The sequence below is a fragment of the Nicotiana attenuata genome, chromosome 2 (genome assembly GCF_001879085.1).
Source record: "Nicotiana attenuata strain UT chromosome 2, NIATTr2, whole genome shotgun sequence".
Taxonomy (NCBI): domain Eukaryota; kingdom Viridiplantae; phylum Streptophyta; class Magnoliopsida; order Solanales; family Solanaceae; genus Nicotiana; species Nicotiana attenuata.
Window position 1 is genome coordinate 23991980 of NC_031990.1, and position 19872 is coordinate 24011851.

Consider the following 19872-nt stretch of genomic DNA (forward strand, 5'->3'; position numbering starts at 1 on the left):
TCAGATGGTTCGGGCATGTACAAAGGAGAAGCGCAGATGCTCCAGTAAGGAGGTGTGAGCAGCTGGTTGTGGAAGGCACGAGAAGAGGTAGAGGGCGGCCTAAGAACAGGAAGAAGTATTGGGGAGAGGTGATCAGGCAGGATATGGCGAGACTTCAGATTTCTGAGGACATGACACTTGATAGGAAGTTGTGGAGGTCGAGTATTACGGTTGTAGGCTAGGAGGTAGTTGAGTCTTGCGTTACTTTGTACCTTTGTGAGCCTAGTCCGGTAGGGTTTTGTCTAAGAGAGCTAGGGGCAATGTCGTGTCTTACTATTTTCTTTTTCAACGTTGGATCGATTTACTAGCCACCGTTTTTGCTTTGCATTTTTCTTCTGCATTTTATGTTACTATTTTTCCTATGATCTCCGTGATGAATCTAATATCCTCTCCTTTTGTCTTCTTTTTATTATCTTGAGCCGAAGGTCTTTCGGAAACAGCCTCTCTATCCCTTTGGATAGGGGTAAGGTCTGCGTACACATTACCCTCCTCAAACCCTTGTGGGATTTTATTGGGTTGTTGTTGTTGTTGTTGTTGAAATTACCCTAACAATATGAAGGAAAAAAAAAGAAGAAAAGAAAATAATGGGTAAAAACTGTGGACGCAACCTGTGTATGTCGCAAGCAAAGAGTACAGACCTCAATTTCTCTCTCTTATTCTTTGTTGATAGATTACCTGCTGCAACACTCAATTTCCCATTATTCAGAGCCGCGTGCGTCTTTCACCTTCTTCTTTACCGTAAGCTCTTTCTCCATCCCCTCTCTCCTTTTTTTTTTCTTTGTACATCTCTACAGATTGGTAATTTTTTTGATTGATTGATCGATGATCTAAGCATGTATTATTTCGTTCCGTCTACTTGCGTTTTCTTGAATTGGGTCTTCAAATTTTGTTTTTTCAGGGTACTTCTTCCCTCCTTCTTTTATGCAATTTATTTTTTTTACTACTCCATTACATTCAAAGAGCAGTGGATGCGGTTGAACCAGCTGCAGAGGGTTAGATCCACATCTTTAGGGTTGTTTGTTCATAGTGTGTGTTTTGAGCTATACATATTGATCATATTTATGGATGTACAATGTTGTTAACGTCTATGTACTATGTACAATCTTTCTCTTTGGTGGAGTTAAGTTTTTTTATTAATGTAATCTGTTAAGAAGGGGTTTATTGAGTTCCCTTCTGTTTGCTCTTTTTTTTTCTTTTTCTTTTTCTTTTTCTTTTCCCCCTCCTTTTAACTCTTTTCTCAATTGAAAGCTCGGATTTTTATTGTTGCAAAACCTTTTTATTAGCTCACCTAGTGTTTCTCCTTGAAGAACTTTAGGCAAAATCAGATGCAACAAGCTTATGAGATATGCGGAAAAGAAAGGACAAAACGAAGCAAGAAAGGATTAAATGATCAGGGTTTCCATCCGAACTAGTGCCTTAAGCAGGAAGGAAATATAATTATGTGGTGAGGTATCGTATATAAGAGAAAGCTTGCTTGTAGGAGTGATCTTTTGCCTTTATTGAGGAGATATAAAACAAGCTTACTTACTAATAAAGCGACAAGAAGCACCTTCTTTCTCAAAGTCAACTTTCTCCCTTCGCTAAAAATTCCACATTGAGTATAGGTAGGAGATTCAATTGTGCGAAAATTGATCAAGGTGTTTTACCATGTTCATGGAAAGAATGGTGGAAAACGAGGAGAAAATAGAGCTGAAAAGAGAAGTAGACTCATGTAGCTGGCCCCAAGTAGTGGAGTAAGGTGTGCATTAAGTTGATCTCAATTTATAATAGCATTTATCCATGTCTTTTTGTATGTGCGTCTTTTTACTTGCATTTGGTTCTTGACATCGTATGTATTGGCTTCGTGGTTAGGTTTCCCATTCCTTTCACACCATTTGATTACATTGTTTGGTTTATTCAATTTTTTCTCTCTGTTTTCCTTCTCTCTGCATTGATTAATAGAATTCTTTTTCTGTTGATGGTGTCAACAGTTAGGGTCAGTCCAACTTCTGAAAACATATGTGCCTTTAGAAGCTATATTCTGGGGTAACCTGGCTAAAGCTAGGTGATGCACCTTAAAGGAAGGGGGGGGGGGGTAGTAAAGGGGAAGAAGGAGAGAAAGAGAGAGTAATTGAGAGAGAGAGAGAGAGTGAAGAGAATAATAATAATAGAGAGAGAGAGAGAGATCAATTCACATCAAGCATAGTGGCAAAAGGTTCTATTTATTGTGCAAGGAACTTTGGGTAAGTTAGAATTCCCAATACACTTAAAACTTATCTCGGAAGTGTAATAAGAAGAAAGTTATCACATCAATTTCATCAGAAGACTAGACTAAAATCAAAACAATTCAGAGAACACAATGATAAAGGCTACAGTTAATCTTAAAATAGCTAAGCATAAGCTAACAGCTATGTAATGATGAAAGTAAATGATTAATATTTGTTGGAGAAATTCTAGAAATTCTTATCATCAATTAGAGATAGAGTTCCATTTATCTCAAGAGATTCGACTTATTCAGGACTCCGTACGATATACAAGGCCCTTCTATTTTTCTTTTTTGCTTTATTACTGTGAGGGGGAGTGGGAGGGAAATATTACATAGGCGGGGTTCGACTCCTCTCCACATGTTGAAGGATGAGGGGCTCACACCATGTGAGCTACCCTCCAACCCCACCCTTGTGTATTTTTTTTCCCTTTCTCTATTACTATTAGAGGGAGGGGAAAGGAGAGAGGGGAGAGGAGAAGGGTGAAGGATGAGGGGCTCGCACCATATGTGCTACCCTCCAACCCCACCCCTGTGTATTTTATTTGGCTGAAACGAATTTGATATTACAGTTTATCTGTATCTATCCCCTTCTTCTGCCTCCCTTCCCCCTTCTTACTCTCCTCTCTTTTCAATCTTATCTTTTCTGTCTTCTCTCCTATTCTTCTTTCTCTCTATTTCTTAGTCTTTTTTCTCTTACCATTCTCTCGTTCTTCTCGTTGTCATCAGTAGAAATAAATTTCTTCCCTTTCTCATCAATAGAGATAAATTCATGTCGTTTTAACTCCCCTATTTTCACTTTCTGCATTTTTAATCAAACTTAAGTTAATTTTTCTGATCAGTTATGATTGATTCTTGATCCATAACTTTTTAGATTAAAAAAGAAAACTTAAGAGAACTTTGGGACTAGAAAGTATAGGAGAAATATGTAATATCTTTTGTGGACTTTCTGTTTCAAAAAATTATGTAATATCTATTGCTTGGGAGATTGCTGTCAACCACCCATTTCTGGGATGACAACATTATTTGTCTCCGTTTCAGAATATTGAGATCCTAAATATATTGTCTAGGATGTCTGTTGACCTGGTGAATTTCACCTCTCAATGGTGATCTTTGTTCATTTAGCTTTTAAAAACTGATAATTTTTTTTAGCTTTGGCATTTAAAGGGAAATTCTTTATGTTGCTGTTCTTTGAACTTTGTGCACTTTTCAATTAAATGATATGGTTATGCACTAGCTCCATGTGGAAATTTATATTTCCAAATATCTGTACGAAGGTAGAGTCTATAAGCCTGGTCAGTGTAATTTAAAGATTTGTTAGTTTTATATTGACAAATTGTAACATTTGCGCATGATGTTCCTGCAGTGACAAAGAGTAGCATCTTTGCGCGTGTCCCATCCTCTTCTCCAACCCTTTTGACAAAGGTCAAAATAGTCTCCCCAACTCTAATGGAGGTTAAGCTATGGAATGATAAGCGGGAAAGAGAAATGTATGACAACTTCGCCGAGCTCTTTGCTATAATAAAGGCAACCGAAAAGCTCGAGAAGGCTTATGTTCGTGACATCATCTCACCTGCAGAATACGAAACTGAATGCCAGAAATTGATTGCTCATTTCAAGACCTTATCTTCCACTTTGAAAGATACTGTACCTAGCATTGAGAGATTTCATGACACCTACAAAATGGATTGCCCTGCAGCCCTAAACCGTCTTGTGACCTCTGGGGTGCCCGCTACTGTGGAGCACAGAGCCGCCGCTGCAATGTCAGCTACGACCTCAGCTGCTGTTGTGGCTGAATGTGTGCAGAACTTCATCACTGCTATGGACTCTTTGAAGCTGAATATGGTTGCTGTTGACCAGGTCCATCCCCTATTATCGGATCTATCATCTTCCCTTAATAAACTTTCAATTCTGCCAGCTGATTTTGAGGGGAAGACAAAGATGAGGGAGTGGCTCTCAAGGCTATCAAAAATGGGAGCTGCAGATGAGTTGACAGAACAGCAGGCTCGTCAACTCCACTTCGATCTTGAATCATCATACAATTCTTTCATGGCAGCACTGCCCACTGCTGGAACTTAATTGCTTATTTCAGGTGATATGTTTGTACATATGATGTGGCTGAATTCTTGTTTTTTTATCAAGTTTATACTACATATGATGCTTTATTTGGTTGAACTGCTGGTTGATCATTTTGAGGATTCGGAAAAGAGTCATGTAATTTGCGGGGCTGTGTCTGGTGGTTCCATTTTATTCAACATGAACTCATCCCAGACAACATTTTTACTTGGTTTGCGTGCTTTTCTTTTGTAACATTAATATATTACTAGGAAAGAATTGAGCGTCTGATATAGTTTTTTCAACTGAAGTGCTAATTTTTTTTATGTTAAATTAAGCATCCATGGCATTAACTTATGAAGTAATATTACATTTGTTATGTGGTATCTTTGGCTTCGCTCATATTTCAGACTTGGCTTTAAGGGAGTGTCAGGATTCATGATGATAGGGTCATTGTTTTGCTAATGTTCTTAAATACAGTGTTCTGGCCTCTGGGAAATGGCTAAATTGAATGATCTGGTGCTTCAGGTTGAGTCATCTTCTGTGCAGTGTTTTTACCCTCGTTAGCTGATCAAGCAAGTTTTGTAGCAGCATATTCAAGGCACCCTCGTTAGTTGTCTGTATATCATGACGAGATATCTGTTTCAGCTTCTTAGAACTGTAAGCTTTGATGGGTTTGGATATCAGAATCTGGAAAGTCATTTATCTGTTAATTAGCATGTGTATAGTACATCCCTGGGTTTCTCTTTGTTCCCTTCATCTGCTACTTTTAGCTCATGGTTTAGGTTCGGGGTTATTTTAGCTGTGTTGGATCCTTCACTTGTTATGTTCTCAGGTACCGTCTTTGGCTCAGTTCTTTTTCTTTGATAAAGAACTTATCTCACTCCACTGCATCATAGAGGTTCTCTATGCATTCTTCACTTGCAACAGATCTCTTTGACAGCATGTTTACAATACCTTTCCGTGATTACGAGTACAAATCTCTTCAAGTACACCTACGCTTGCGCTCTCAGAAAAAAGTTTGTTTCACTTGAGATTTTGAAAGAGAAAACCTTGCCTATTGTTTTCAACAGGGTATATTAATATACCATCTGTAGTTTTCACTCCCTGCTACCGTATATATGTACATCCATCCCCGGCTTCAAGTTGAATACTGAAGCACAGTTTTATTTTCAAATTTCAAGACCATATTTAGCTAGTACTTATTACTGCGTTCGTTAAAGGTAATTCAATTTCAAAGGCCTTTTCGTCCGTGATGGTAAAAAGCTCCGCAAGCTCTATGTCATTCCTAGTTATTCTAACCTGCATCTTCAAACATACTTGCTTTAGCTCTATTTAGATTTTCATGGAGTTGCTTATTGTTTGTTTAAGGCGAAATACATAATCAGCCTCTTTAAGTTGTCCACAACAATCAGATGAACGCCTTAACTTGGCATGTGACCAGACAGACACTTCTATTTGACACATGTGTGTCTTATGAATACCCGAGTTCAACAAGCCTCATGTGTGAGTTACACTCACGGATGACATAGCATGACAAATTATCAAATGACATGTGTATTTCTAAAATAAATTATAGTTTATATTAAAAAAATACTTTAATTCTTTAATTAAAAAAAGAAGAAGAAAAAGACTTTCCTTCCTCCCTCCCAGCCAAAAATAAAAATAAAAATAGTTGTATTTCTTCTTCCTTTAACACCATAAACGCTGCAGCTTCTTTCCATCACCGTAACACAACCAAAAATACCACAAAAGCTCTTACCTTTAACAATAATTTCTCTCAAAAGTTCAATTTCTCCTTCCCAATCATTCCCCTCTCTCTTGTGGGTGCAATCACTTCTTTGCTATATTAAAAATCCCTTTTGCTTTGCTTTCGTTACTATTCTTCCTTAATCTCATTACTGCTCTTCCATTGGTTTGGTTCTTTTTTTTTTTTTTTTTCTTTGTGCAGTGGTCTTATGGTTTATTCTCTTTGAAGCCCCACCCCAATTATTTGTTTGTATAAACCTTTCCACAATCGGCCGCCTAAGCCCACTTCACCCCTTTTTTTTATAAAACCAAATCAAGAATCGTCTTAACCCATTTGATTGATATATTTTTATCAGTGAAGAACTAATTGTCAGATCTAATTGTGGTGAAATTGGAAGGTTTTAGATGAGTCTTTTTGGTTTTTCAGATTTGGAGTCAAAGGGAGATGCAGAAGTGATAGTAGTTTTGTGGTGGTGTAACAGTGGAAATTTATTTTAGGTTTGTTTAGTGGTTGACAGTGGTTGTGGTGGTGATGAAAGTGGTGTAAGAATTAGGTGGGGTCCATATTGATTTTAAGGAGGAAATAAAAAAATAAACCTAATTTTAAAGAACTTCACGCGCTCAGATCTGAGTGCAACACACAAATTTTGCCATGTCAGCATAAGGGGTTGAAGAGATACAGTTCTTTCAAATAGAAGTGACTGTCTGGTCATATGCCAAGTTAAAGTGTTCATCTGATTATTGTGGACAACTTAAAGGGGTTGTTTATGTCTTTCATCTTTGTTTAATCGTCAATGGCTTCGTTAATGGGATTAATTGCTTAAGAATCCCTGGCGAGTACCAACAGTTCGGAGCCGGCTCCCCTCCGGTCCTAATCCTCTCCGTTTCCCCTAGTTGTGCTTTATATTTCTGCCACATGTCACCTTAGAAAATTAATGAATCGGATTAATTTGATTAATAAGCACTGCAAATTAGTTTCAACCACTCTCTTCCAGGGGAAACAGAAACTCTTACGTGCATGAACGGACATGAATTAATGTGTTCGTCAACAAAAAAAACCCTAAAACTAGCTAGGCATTTCAAAAGTGGAAGAATGAGACTTAATAGACTCGAGGAAAGATATCTAGTATAGAAGCAAACGATATCTAATACTTATAGAACAAAGCAAATGAGTGCAAGTCGTACAAACTTCAGTACATGCAGAGTACGAGATCTTTGCTTCTTCTTATTTATTGCCTTAAGAGAAGTGGATATTTTTGGTATACACATTATATACCAATATCACATATGCATTATAAGTCTATGATCATACTGTGCAGAAATTGGGGAACTTAAAGCCATATTGTATTAACATGCTCCCTTATTTACTGAGGCAAAAAAGGTCCAACTGAATTGTAAAGGAAAGAACATCACCTAGTACATCTTTTGAGAAGATAATATCAAGAACAAAAAAGTTTCTAAAATTCACCTTTATAATTTCTGCTAATTGGTCAACCCCACTCTGTCCAGGAAACAATGGCTGTCCACCGAACCGATTCGTTAGAAGAGTTCTAGAACAAGTAAGACGACATATGACCAAAAATAGCACAAAAACATTAAGACATGGTTACCTGTCCAGGAAGGCAGGAAGTAACTCAGCCATCACACAAACCTGTAAAACCAAAATATCAATAGCTGTTGTGTATATTCAGTGGCACCAAATATGAGTTCAGTGGCACGATAATATCTCGACCAGATATATGACACACTGGGTTCACCTTTCACCTAACCAGTGGTCAAAGTATTAAGTCCGAGAACTGGATCAAGTGCATGACTCCTAAATACAAAGTGGTCTTTGCAGAGAGAAATTACCAAAACTTTTGCACTTCCAAAATCACAAAAGCTTCAGCTGATGCGTGTCTGGATTTACCCAAGTACAGTGACCCAAATAAATTAATAAGTTACAAAATCAGACGTGCATATAGCACATTGCAGCTAGTCATACTCATTCCAGGGAAAAAATAAACACTTATTATACAATCATGATTATGGAGCCTTTTAACCAGAAACAATGAGGCCCATTATAAGCACAAAAACACTTCTTATGGTTGAAGTGTTCTATTCTTAATTCAAGGCTTTCTATCTATTCCCGGATCCTTTCATTTCGTCTAACATTGGATGCCTCCATTATCATACTTCAGTCACATCAAACACCACACCAGATGAGTTGTCTGATACGATCAACAAGCTGATATCCATATCACACTCCAAAAATGTTATTATGCTCCCTCCATATGTAACGTACAATTGTAGGAGTTCATCCCTAAGAATATTGTTTATGAGGTAGTGCTCTCCAACCAATATCTCGTCTATAAAAACCTCCAGGCCAGCTAATTTGTTCAACGGCTTGGTAGGCTCTATCCCGGGCCTTTTCAAGATCCTCCCCTGTCGCTGTGACTCCAAGGACACGTCCCCCAGTAGCTATGAAATTTCCATCCGCATCAAAAGCAGTCCCAGCGTGGAATACTTTGACTGACGGAGAAACCTGCTCTGCTTCCTCAAGTTTACGAATGATCGTTCCTTTCTGGTAGCTGCCGGGATAGCCTTTACTTGCCATTACAACCACCATGGCTGACCCAGGGGACCAGTCCAAAGACACCCCACGTAGCTCCCCATGACAAGCTGCCAGCAGAACTTTGACCAAATCAGACTCTAACCGGACCATCAACACCTGAAAACGTAGGAAAAGAGTTTAAAACTACATCATGGGACAGGGTATTTACATTAAGCAGAATCAGATCCCACTCCTATTTCCCTTACATGCTTCGAATCATGTTCCATGTAAAACCTCCGAAGAAGTAACCAGAAAAATTTGCCAGCTATAGTTGAATAGGGTAGACAAATAATAAAAGAGGAAAAGTACATCACGATCACGTCAAACTTCTGCTCTTTCTGTGACCAAGAATTGCCCTTCCCTACAATTCTGCTTTCATGAAATACACAAAGCATAGGAAACAACACCAAAGACTGACTAACTCAACCATTTAATAGACCAAATTGGCAAATCTAAGTAAGCACAAAACATCCATTAGAGAGATATTCCCACAACTTGGAACAAATGAGGGTCTCCAATCACCTATCTTAAACGAAATACTTGATTTGCATCCTAGCATACATGAGAAATATCAGTAACTCTTTGGAGTTGCTAATTACCCAAAAGGGTTGAAACAAAGTTCACTTGACTTGAACCCCTATACAACCACTCAAATTGCATCCCTAGATGCCATTAACTAGGAAAATGAGGGTCCAAAGTAAGCTAATTCTATAATTTAAAATTGTCTTGTAAATAAATATGTAGTCAAAGATGGCATTTTAGTTATCACACATCAATAAAAATGTGATGGAACTCAACACCATAGGACAGGTGTTCTATTGTGAATAGGTTGAAAGTACTGTTGCAACAAATTGAAAGAGGACCATGAAAGTAGGCGATAGGAACCTTTTATCCAGAATAAGAATGCCAACAGATCTGCGAATCATATCACAAATGAGATTTTTCAAGTTCAGGAATCAGAAGCTAAGCACCAGCTTATCCCGCAACAACACCACCAATGTCCACCCCCCAAACCAATCAGTATTCCACGCAAAGAAATGATTTTGAACCAATTTAACAAAATTCTTCGCTTGTACGACACAACAGTAAAAACTCCATTGGCTGAAAGACTAACTCTACATCTACTTAGCAAACAAAGATCTATGGTACTAACATAAATTTCAAAACGCAAACAGAAAGTTTGATTGCAAGTGGCAAGTAAATCCAACTAACCTGGCATTCTGGATCTCCGAAGCGCACGTTGTACTCAATTAACTTTGGTAAACCAGATTTCTTCTCTATCATGAGCCCTGCATACAGAACCCCAACAAACTTGCAGCCTTCTTCAGCCATTCCCTTCACTGTAGGAAGAATTATAGACTCCATGACTACTGATTGCAGTTCTTTTGTCAAGACAGGAGCAGGTGAATATGCCCCCATCCCACCAGTATTTGGTCCTGTATCACCATCCCCAACTCGTTTGTGGTCTTGTGCAGATTCTAGAGGTATGGCATGCTCACCATCTACCAAGGCAAAAAATGATGCTTCCTCTCCTTCCAGATATTCTTCTACAATGACACGAGAACCAGCAGAACCAAAAACATTTTCTACAAGCATAGAATCAACAGCCTCGTATGCTTGCTCCAATGACATGGCAACAATAACTCCTTTACCGGCAGCCAATCCATCCGCTTTAACAACAATGGGGGCGCCTTCCTGTTTGATGTACTCTTTTGCAGCGGATGGGTCTGTAAATGCTTGATACTGCAGATAGCCAAGACATGAAATGAACCAAGCAACTAGAAAAGCCAAGTATCATAACAAAGAGTTTTATTAAGAGAAAAAAAACAAGTAAATATAACTGAATACAAGACGCAGACCTTTGCAGTTGGAATTCGATATTTATCACATAAGCTCTTCATGAAGTTCTTAGAACCTTCTAAAGCAGCTGCTTCTGAAGAGGGGCCAAAGGTAGGAATTCCTTCTTTAACAAGGTCATTAGCAAGACCTGCAACAAGCGGAGCCTCTGGTCCCACAACAACCAGCCCAACTCCCCATTTACGACAGAAAGCGATCACAGCTGAACTATCTAAAACATCGAGGTCATCTATGCAAGTTGCATCTCCTGAGCTGGAAATTCCCGCATTACCAGGTGCACAGAAAATAGCATCACAAGAAGGGGATCGCCTCAGAGTATGACAGAGTGCATGCTCTCTCCCTCCTCCTCCAATTACCAAGACAACCACCCTTTCGTCTATAATATCAAATAGAATGAATCAATAATAATGTCAAAAATTATAACGGATTCTACAGTCTACACTATATCCATATCAATTGTGCTAATTATGCTAGTTAGCTAATTTGTGCCAGGGAAAGAATAAAACCAAAAGTATTGATACTTTAACATAAAAAAGAAAGAATCTATTGGCATTACATGGCATGATGGCAATTCCAAACTATTGAATAACAACTCAAAATTCCTTTTGTGCTATAAAGGGAAGTGGAAATCAAAACCTAGGAAAAGAAGCACGCATTAACATATCCATTTAGTGAGAAATAATAGAATCACCTTAGAATAAGCAGAATAATAGAAAATCTGAAATACCCAATACATATAATTGCTAAAATTTTAACCAAAACAAAGTACAAAAATAGCTTTCAAAAGCTGAAAGAACCAAATAAGAGAAGCAAAGTAACTGTAGGGGATAACAGTGGAAAAAATTAAAAAGCAAAAACCCAATTTCACAGTTTTTCCTTTTCCTACAAACACATTGGAAAGATTAAAGTGGAGTAGTAGTTATTACCCGGGTTGATATTATCCACATAAAGGCTATTGAAAACAGTGGCGAAAGATTTGTAAGTATTAAAACCACGGCAAGAAGTAGGACGAACTGGAAAATTGGAACAATTCCAATTGGCGGAACTGAATTTGAAACAACTCTGTTGGTTTGCTGAGAACAACCTCGTTGAATGGTTTTGGCAATTTCTTCCAAACTTTAAAGCAGTAGCTCCTATATTGAGAGAGATACAGGTCATTTTTCTTCTTTTCCTTTACCAATTCACCTCCTTACATCAGTTGACCAAAAAAAAAGCTCCAGGAAAATTCAAAATGGGGACGAGGAGGAGGAAAAGGGGAAGGTTTAGGTTAGTGATGTTTAAGAAAGAGGCAAATTTGCTTTACAAAAGCCCGCTTTTCTAAAGTATCGGCGAATCAAATGGCTTTCAGCAATGTTTACAAGAACCAAATATTTATAAGGGAGTAACTATTTCTGAGTCTGCATTTTAATTAAGTATTCCTTTTTCTAGATTATGTCTAACAAATTATGCATATGATAAAAATGTAATAAATAAAAAGTTTTTTTTCTTTTTGGAAATTGTGGGAACGAGAAAGAAATAAAAGTTGGCAAAAATAGCTAATATAAAAACTCGACAACTTTATACATGTAGGGGAGTTTTGGCGTAACTGTTATATTACTTCCTATAGCTATGTTTTTAGATTTTTTAGAGTGTATTCGATGTATTTAAGCTACTGTATTCATGCATACAGTAGCATTTCTAGGCGTGAAACATGGGATTACAACTAGATAGATTTTTGTATTCGAGTATATTCATGGCGTGAAACATGGGATTACAGCTGGACAGATTATTGTATTCGACTGTATTCCACTGTATTCACGGCGTGAACACAGGGGATTACATTATTTTTAAACGGAAAGTGAATCAATTAACATAATAGACTCCTAATATAACTCAAGAAACTCAATTATAACACACAAATTTTATATTTTCAGATATAAAAAAGATTCTCAACCAAAAAATACCCCAAAAATATAGCAATCTTCAGAGAAATTATACAATACATCTGAATACATAAATTATATTAATTAAAAACAAACATATGAATACATTCATCGAATAGAGCGAGACAGTGAATACAATAAAATACATAGAATACAGCGGGATACGTTGAAAATACAATGAAAAAAAAAGACAATGAATACAATGAAATACATAGAATACAACGAGATATATTGAAATACAATGAAAAAAAAGACAATGAATACAATGAAATACAACGAGATAAATTGAAATATATTAATAGAAAACTCAAGTTGCTCAACCCCCAACTCCGTCGTCTTTGTTCAAGAACAACCCTAATGTCGTCTCGTTGAAGCAGCATCAGTATCCAGTCCTCGCTCGCCGTCACCGTTGCCTTCGGTTGCCGACGATACAGCGCCACCTTTAATTCCAACTGTTGTTGCATCGGAGAACGTACGTGATCGAAGTTTCCATGGAGGTAATGAGCACAAAGCAAAATTACCACCCATGAAATTCACTCTCCAAAATTTACACTCTCAAACTCAACTCTGCTTTCTAATATTTTGTTAACGTATATATCATTGACAAATTGCTTCCGATTTGCTTATTAGATAAGAATCTGAACTTTCCAGCGAAAATCGTACTAATTTCGTGTTTTTTTTTAGTGTATAGATCTTAAAACACAGTTGCGATATTTCAAGAAGGAGAGGATATGAGATCGGGAAGAATAGAGAGAGAGGGAGAATAGATATGGGGTAGTGGATAGGAGAAATTTGAGGGGATATGAGAGAGAAAAATAATACAAAGCTTATTTTTGGCTTAAGGTTAGGAGGTGACCATAAATAGATATTTGGCTATAAAAAATCAAAAGGTAGCTATGGAATATAATTTTTTAAAAGAGTATTTATTTAAAATAAATAAGGTATCAACATTTGCTATAGGAGATAATTAATCCTAAATAAAAGACCTAATATTAAATACTATGTATGTGGATAAATGTAGGGGTGGGCACCGGTCGGTTCGGTCAGTTATTATAAAAGTACGGTTCGGTTTATCGATTTTCGGTTTTGTAATATTAATAACCAAATCAAACCAAAGTATTTACGGTTCGGTGCGATTTTTTCAAAGTTACTTTCGGTTATTTCCGATTTATATTTTCGGTTTCAAACAGTTGTAGGAACAGTGAAGTATTTACTGTGATTGAGAACATTGGCGCCTGAGTTTTGTATTAAGGACATCATCCGTGCTTATTCTTTGAGCAACTTCGAGCTTCAGTTGTTGATTGTTAATGGCAGTATGTGCCTAATCGAGGTGAGCCTTTTTAAAGATTGAGATTACCACCTTTTTAAAGAGAGCCAATAATTCCTTGGATGTATGAAATTTCAACAAACATTTTTTTCTGTTGGTGCTCCAATTGGTTTAATAGAAATGTTCGACAGTGGCGGTGCACTTGATAAATGAAGTCCATCAGAAACCAGAAGACGTTGATAGTGGTGTACCTCAGAAGTGGCCACTTCTCTGAGCGAAAACCCGTCTTCAGCTGCAACAATCTCACTTAAGGTCGGGGGATGTGGTCATTTTGGGTAAATTGGGTGGGGTGGGCTTCAAAGGTATTACTATTGGGTATTCGCATCTGGGCTTCAGCCTAAGATCAATAGATCAAATCATCATAAGATGGGTAATACAAACATTTCGCGTTCGGTTTAACCGGAAACCGAAATACAAAACTCGTAAATCGCACCGAAAATCCGAAAACTAATAATTTTAAAACCGTGCACCGATCGAAAAACCGATTAAACCGAAACCGAAAAATCAAAATTCACGGTTCGGCCGGTATTATGCCCACCCCTAAATAAGTGAGGCCCAATAACAATTGGCCTGTGATGGGTAGGCATTCTTTATAGGAATTTTTACCTAGTTATACAATAATAGAAACCTATTTACTACCTTTATTTAGGTTTCTTATTAATTACTTTATATACCTATATTTACTAGTTTTATACAAAATCATAAAAAGAAGGAAATGAAACATACCTTAAATACTGGGTATCAGTTACACATAATCCCCCTACATTTAAGATACTCTTCCTTTTTCAAAGGATTACAAACCATCATCTGTCTTTGTACTTACCCACCGTAAAAAACCCACTAATACCCAAAATCATCACCTCTCTTTCATACAAATCAACCAATCTCTCTCTCTCACTCTCCCTCATACAATTCAAACTATTATCTCTTTAAAATTGTAGCATCATATATTTCTCCGAATCAATTCCACCAACAACCATTAAAAAGTTTCAACTATTGACAAACCATCAACATTATCTCTGAAATTGTAGGTGTAGGGGTCTGCCATTGACATACCATTAAAAAGCTTCGAAGCTTTGAATTAGATATTCAGATTTTACAAATTTGTGACTTTTTTTGGATTCGGTTTTCTTGAATTGAAAATATCTTTTAGAGTTTATATCTCAATTTAAGGGAGATTTGTTAAGTTTAAATTTGGTTTTAGGTTGAATTTCTGATTAAAACTCGAGTGAGAAGAAGTTTCGGAATTGTATTACGATTGTATGACAAATGTATCATAATTGTATCTGAGTTGTATTTGATACGTCAATACCTAAGTCAATTCTGATACAATACTAATAATATTAAAATACAATATTGTATCATAATTTAAGTTTAGAGTTGGTTCTAGGTGGATGTTTTAAATTGAAACTTGAAAAAGATGAAGATCAAAGTTGTATCATAATCTAGAATTGTATCATAATTGTATCGCAATTTGTACCTAAAACAATATATGATACAATGCTAATACAAATATAATACGATATTGTATTAGTTTAAGTTTAGAATCGATTTTAAGTTGTATCATAATTGTATCAGAATTGTGTAAGAATACTTTCAGGATTGTATCAAATTTCTATCTGAATAATGAGTAGTTGTGAGTTCATGACGAATTTCACATTTTATATCACAAAATATATGATAATTATATATTAATTTATTAGTATTGTATCAGGTATTATTTTGGATATTAATGTATCATCTACAAGTTAGATACAATTGTGATACAAGTATGATACAATTATGTTTTACGCATTGATATATCTGATACAATTCAAATGCAATTATGATACAGTTATCATACAATCCCTGAATATTTTTTCATTTTCAGTGTTGTTCGGTCTCCCAACAAAAGAACGATGCAATTGATGATTTAATAATATAAGGCTGTCGCCAATGGTGGGAAGAGAGAAGATGGAGATTATTGGAGTAGATTAAGGGATTTTGATGTAAAAATAAAAGAGAGAGAGAGAAGAGGAAAGGGGAAAAAGGAAAGGATATAATTGAATCCCTTAATTGAAGGCACTAATAATGAGATGAGAGCCTTTTAAGGAGAAATCTACACAATTTGTAAGAATAACCTAGATACTTATTAAAAACTACAAAACATAGAGAATATTAGTAAATAAGTTTCTAATATAGTATAGCTAGGTAAAAATCCCTTCTTTATAAATAGAGGTCAACCCCCTTTCCCTAGCTATCAGAAAACCCTAGCGTATTCTGCCTTTTAATACGTGGTAACGGTAGACGTCCCATCAGTCAAGTTCCTCGGGCTGTGAGAGCGCGTAGCTAGTGGATCGTGGAAGTTGGTCTCAGGCTTAATCGCCGTTTGCTATGACTGCTGAATCCATGGTGTTTAACGGTACGCTTCCTTAGACTCTAACTCAAGATTATAATTTTATATCTGTATAATTGTGTCTTAATCTCTGCTATGGCTGCGATTTAATTATCTTACAGTTGGTATCAGAGCCACCATAGTTAAGGATTAAGATCAATAATTAATCTTGAGTTAAACGAAAAATAATTGTTGTAAGTTTCAGATGATAGTTCGACGCTGTTTTTACTGAAAAATTATTTAATCTCTGTGTTGTTGCTAACGGCATGAAGGGGTTAAAGTCCATTCTTTGTCAAAAATTCTGATTCTTATATGTGGCCTTGTGATTAATAATGAAGAGATGTTGGCGGCGGTCAGAAGTCCTAAGTGACTTAGTTAATTAAACTATTCCTATTTTGTAAAGGAATAGAAAGATTCCTTTACTTAATTTTGTCTCATATGATTTGTATTGAATTGAACGTGATATTGGAATAAGAAATTCCTTTTATGAAAAATTAGATCTTGCCAAGTTTACATGGAAAGCTACAACTTTGATCTGTTTGGTATATAATTTGCGACCAATTTTCTTTTTGTCTTATCAAAAGATTGTTCTGTTCATGTCCAATATAACAATTGTATTAAAGTCTGTGTTTAGTGTTTTGTTTGTATACGAAGTACGAAATTAAACTCAAATATGATATTGAACGATTCAATCGTATATGGGCTTATTCACATGTATATGGTACTACTTAAATAAGAAATTATGATAAATAAATAGTTCTATCAAAGTGGTCTATTTATTTGAAGGCATTAAAAATTCTTAATAATCTTATACATGTAAAATAATATAATACATGAATTGAGAGTTATGCTTAATAAATAGTTTCCACCAAAGTGATCTATTTGCTTGAATCATTGAAATATTCTCAATATACCATTTCTATATTGTCCTTGAAAGGTTACATTAATGTTGGAGGTCATTTGCCTTTTGATACTAGTGATCCTATATTTATTTATGAGATAAGGTATTATATTTCAACCCAAGGGATGAAGCTTAATATCTTGGATTCCCATGTATATAAAAAGTAAGGGCAATTTGTTATAACTCAAGAAACTCAACTAAAGGAAGGACACAATGTATGCCTTGTACTCTTAGGATCATAAGGGGAGGGGTTTTTGTATCTCTTTCCTAAAGGTGAGGATGCAATAAATACCTTGGACTCCTTGTTTTTTAAAAAGGGGAGACAGTTGCATCTTCCACCCAAAGGAGGGGGTGTAATAGATGTCTTTGACTCTTTTAATTTATATATTTCTGCCCATAAGTTTATCTAATTTTTATGTTATTTGCTTATACAGTTGTTAACAACATGACTACTTAATTGAATATTAAAACTCTGACTAGTAGCAAATACAAGAAGTGAAAATAGGATGTTGAAATAATGTTAGGTCTGATGGACCTGGACTTTGCATTGACTGAACAAAAACTTGCTGAACCTACAATTACTAGCACTGCTGATGAAAAGGCTAAATATGACAAATGGATGAAGGCTAACAAATTGAGCCTTATGATCATGAAGAGATCCATTTCTGATCACATAAAAGGTGCAATTAAGGATAATGGAAATGCAAAGATTTCTTGAGTTCCATTGGACAGAAATTCTTAGAATATGATAAAGCTAAGATAGGTAACATGATTGATTACCTGTCTACCATAAAATATGACCTTGTAGGTAGTGTCCGTGATCATATTATGAAATTAGTTGGCATTGCTACCAAACTGAATAATTTAGGTGTAACCATTACTGATGATTTTCTTGTTCATCAATCCCTAAGGCCCCTTCCTGAGCAGTTTAACCAGCTTAAGACAACATATAATGCACAAAAAGTAAGTGGAGTGTTGATAAGCTTATTACTGTTTGTGTGGTAGAGGAAGGGAGGATCCAAAAGGAGAAAGTTGAGGGCGTAGTGAACCTTGTTAGCTCGTCTAGATCAGCTGATTATCCCTCTTATAAAAGAAAAGGTGGACCCAAATTTCATAAAAAGAAACATGGTCAGTTTCATCATCCAGGTGGTAATAATGGTCATACTAATAAGCCTGGTGTTAACCATGGTCAGTTTCATAATCCTCTTGGTCCTCAAGTTGTAATTAAGAAAGAAATCACGTGCTGGGATTGCAAACAGGAAGGTCATAAGAAAGCTGGCTCCCTGAAAAAGAAACTAGGTCATCTGTAACGACCCGACCGGTCGTTTTACTTTTTAGAATCCCGTCCCCCTAAATGAAACTTTCCTCGCTTGCTTTAGCTAATTTATGACTTACGGGGTGGTTGGTTCAGGATTTGGAAGAGTTTAGGTTGAAATAGGCTCATTTGATTTTTTAAGATTTTGTTAAAGAGTTAAGTTTGACTTTGGTCAACATTTTTAGCAAACGGAGCCGGATCTGTATTTTGACTGTCCCGGAGGGTCCGTAGGAAAATATGGGACCTGAGCGTATGCCCCGAATCGAACTCCGAGGTCCCTAGCCCGAGCAATGAATTTTTTATTGAAAATTGTTAAAACTGAAATTCTAAGGATTTAAAGAAACTAAATAACGAGTGATCACATTGGTACCGGGCTCGTATGTTGGTTCCGAAGCCTAGTACAGGTCCAATATGTCATTTGAGACTTTCTCCCAAAATTTGGTGTCAATCCGAGTAGTCTAAGTACGTTTCGGCTCGTTAGAAGTGAATTAAGAACTTGAAGTTCATAAGTTTGATTCAATTGGTTTTAGGGGGGTGATTCTAAGATTTAGCGTTGTTTCGAGTGATCCGAAGGTTCGAGCAAGTCCATTTCATGATTTCAGACTTGTCGATATGTTTGGGCGGGGCCCGGAAGCCCGGAGCGTCAATCGGACGAGGCTCGAGTGTAGTTGAAAAATTTGAGAAGTGCTGAAGCTTCAGCTGCTGTCATAACTGCACCTGCGGTTGCTCAGCTGCAGGTGCGAGACCGCAGAAGCGGTCGAGGCCTCGCAGATGCGGCCCAGGGCTGGCCAGGCCAAACCGCAGAAGCGACTCCTTAGCCGCAGAAGCGGTCCCAGCCCACTTAGTCAATCACGCAGATGCGGCCCCCTTATTGTAGAAGCGGGATCGTAGATGCGAAAATCGCTGAAGCAGTGAGCTTCATTTAATTCGGGCTCCAAGTGATTTTTGCCATTTTTCACTCCTCCATTGGGAGATTTTGAGAGAAGACTTCCACCTAGCATTTGAGGTAAGTTTATCCTACTTATTCCTAGTTTAGTACTTGTGTCTTAGGTGGATTAACACACTAAGATTAGGGTAAAATCATGGGATTAGAGCAAAACCTAGGGTTTTAATAAAACTTAGATTTTTTCACAAAAATTGGTTATGAAACGAAGTAGAAATCATATATTAATGATTCTTAGGTTACAAAGAACAACTGGTACAATTTTCATAACATACATTATTTTACGCTTGTTCTTTGAAGTGTCTTTGATTTTAGGATCAACATGTCAAACTCCCAAGTAACACCCACACACAAAGACAATGGCATTGGTCTTTATGGCGAGAACGAAAACATAGCCACCCCAGGAAACGGAGTACCCCCAGTCAACCCCCATTGGAGCTCCGGCCGTCGACCCAATTGATGTCAGCTCCCATATTTCCATTAATGGGAATTTGGGCCTCGATCCTGAAAATAGCGTCCGCAGAGATGCTCGAACAGCCAATCAGAATGCATAGA

General features: G+C 36.8%; 2 protein-coding genes across 6 annotated transcripts; one reads left to right on the top strand and one right to left on the bottom strand.

Annotated features, from left to right (window-relative positions):
* Positions 642–5242, top strand: LOC109205477 (vacuolar protein sorting-associated protein 28 homolog 2). Of its 5 annotated transcripts, XM_019368213.1 has the most exons (4): positions 695–777; positions 1347–1777; positions 3648–4373; positions 4865–5242. In XM_019368213.1, exon 3 carries the CDS (start codon positions 3731–3733, stop codon positions 4358–4360), a length of 630 nt encoding a protein of 209 aa, XP_019223758.1. In that variant the 5' UTR covers positions 695–777; positions 1347–1777; positions 3648–3730; the 3' UTR covers positions 4361–4373; positions 4865–5242. The 5 variants fall into 5 exon arrangements, with proteins under 5 accessions (XP_019223748.1, XP_019223744.1, XP_019223754.1 ...); XM_019368203.1 differs by lacking the exon at positions 1347–1777 and having other exon boundaries at positions 642–777; positions 4817–5242; XM_019368199.1 differs by lacking the exon at positions 1347–1777 and having other exon boundaries at positions 642–777.
* LOC109205509 (phosphoribosylamine--glycine ligase-like) lies at positions 7919–11900 on the bottom strand. The gene is made up of 4 exons (XM_019368226.1): positions 11462–11900; positions 10538–10911; positions 9891–10421; positions 7919–8795 (listed from the first exon to the last, which is right to left on the bottom strand). Exons 1-4 carry the CDS (start codon positions 11691–11693, stop codon positions 8388–8390), a joined length of 1545 nt encoding a protein of 514 aa, XP_019223771.1. The 5' UTR covers positions 11694–11900; the 3' UTR covers positions 7919–8387.

Excerpts from the sequence above, each read along its gene's own strand:
- LOC109205509 (XM_019368226.1), bottom strand. The coding sequence starts at position 11,693 with ATGACCTGTATCTCTCTCAATATAGGAGCTACTGCTTTAAAGTTTGGA. Across the intron at positions 10,422-10,537 it reads ATCGAATTCCAACTGCAAAG|TATCAAGCATTTACAGACCC; the intron begins GTCTGCGTCTTG and ends GGCTATCTGCAG. Across the intron at positions 8,796-9,890 it reads TCGGAGATCCAGAATGCCAG|GTGTTGATGGTCCGGTTAGA; the intron begins GTTAGTTGGATT and ends CTACGTTTTCAG.
- LOC109205477 (XM_019368203.1), top strand. The coding sequence starts at position 654 with ATGTCGCAAGCAAAGAGTACAGACCTCAATTTCTCTCTCTTATTCTTT. Across the intron at positions 778-3,647 it reads CTTTCACCTTCTTCTTTACC|TGACAAAGAGTAGCATCTTT; the intron begins GTAAGCTCTTTC and ends ATGTTCCTGCAG.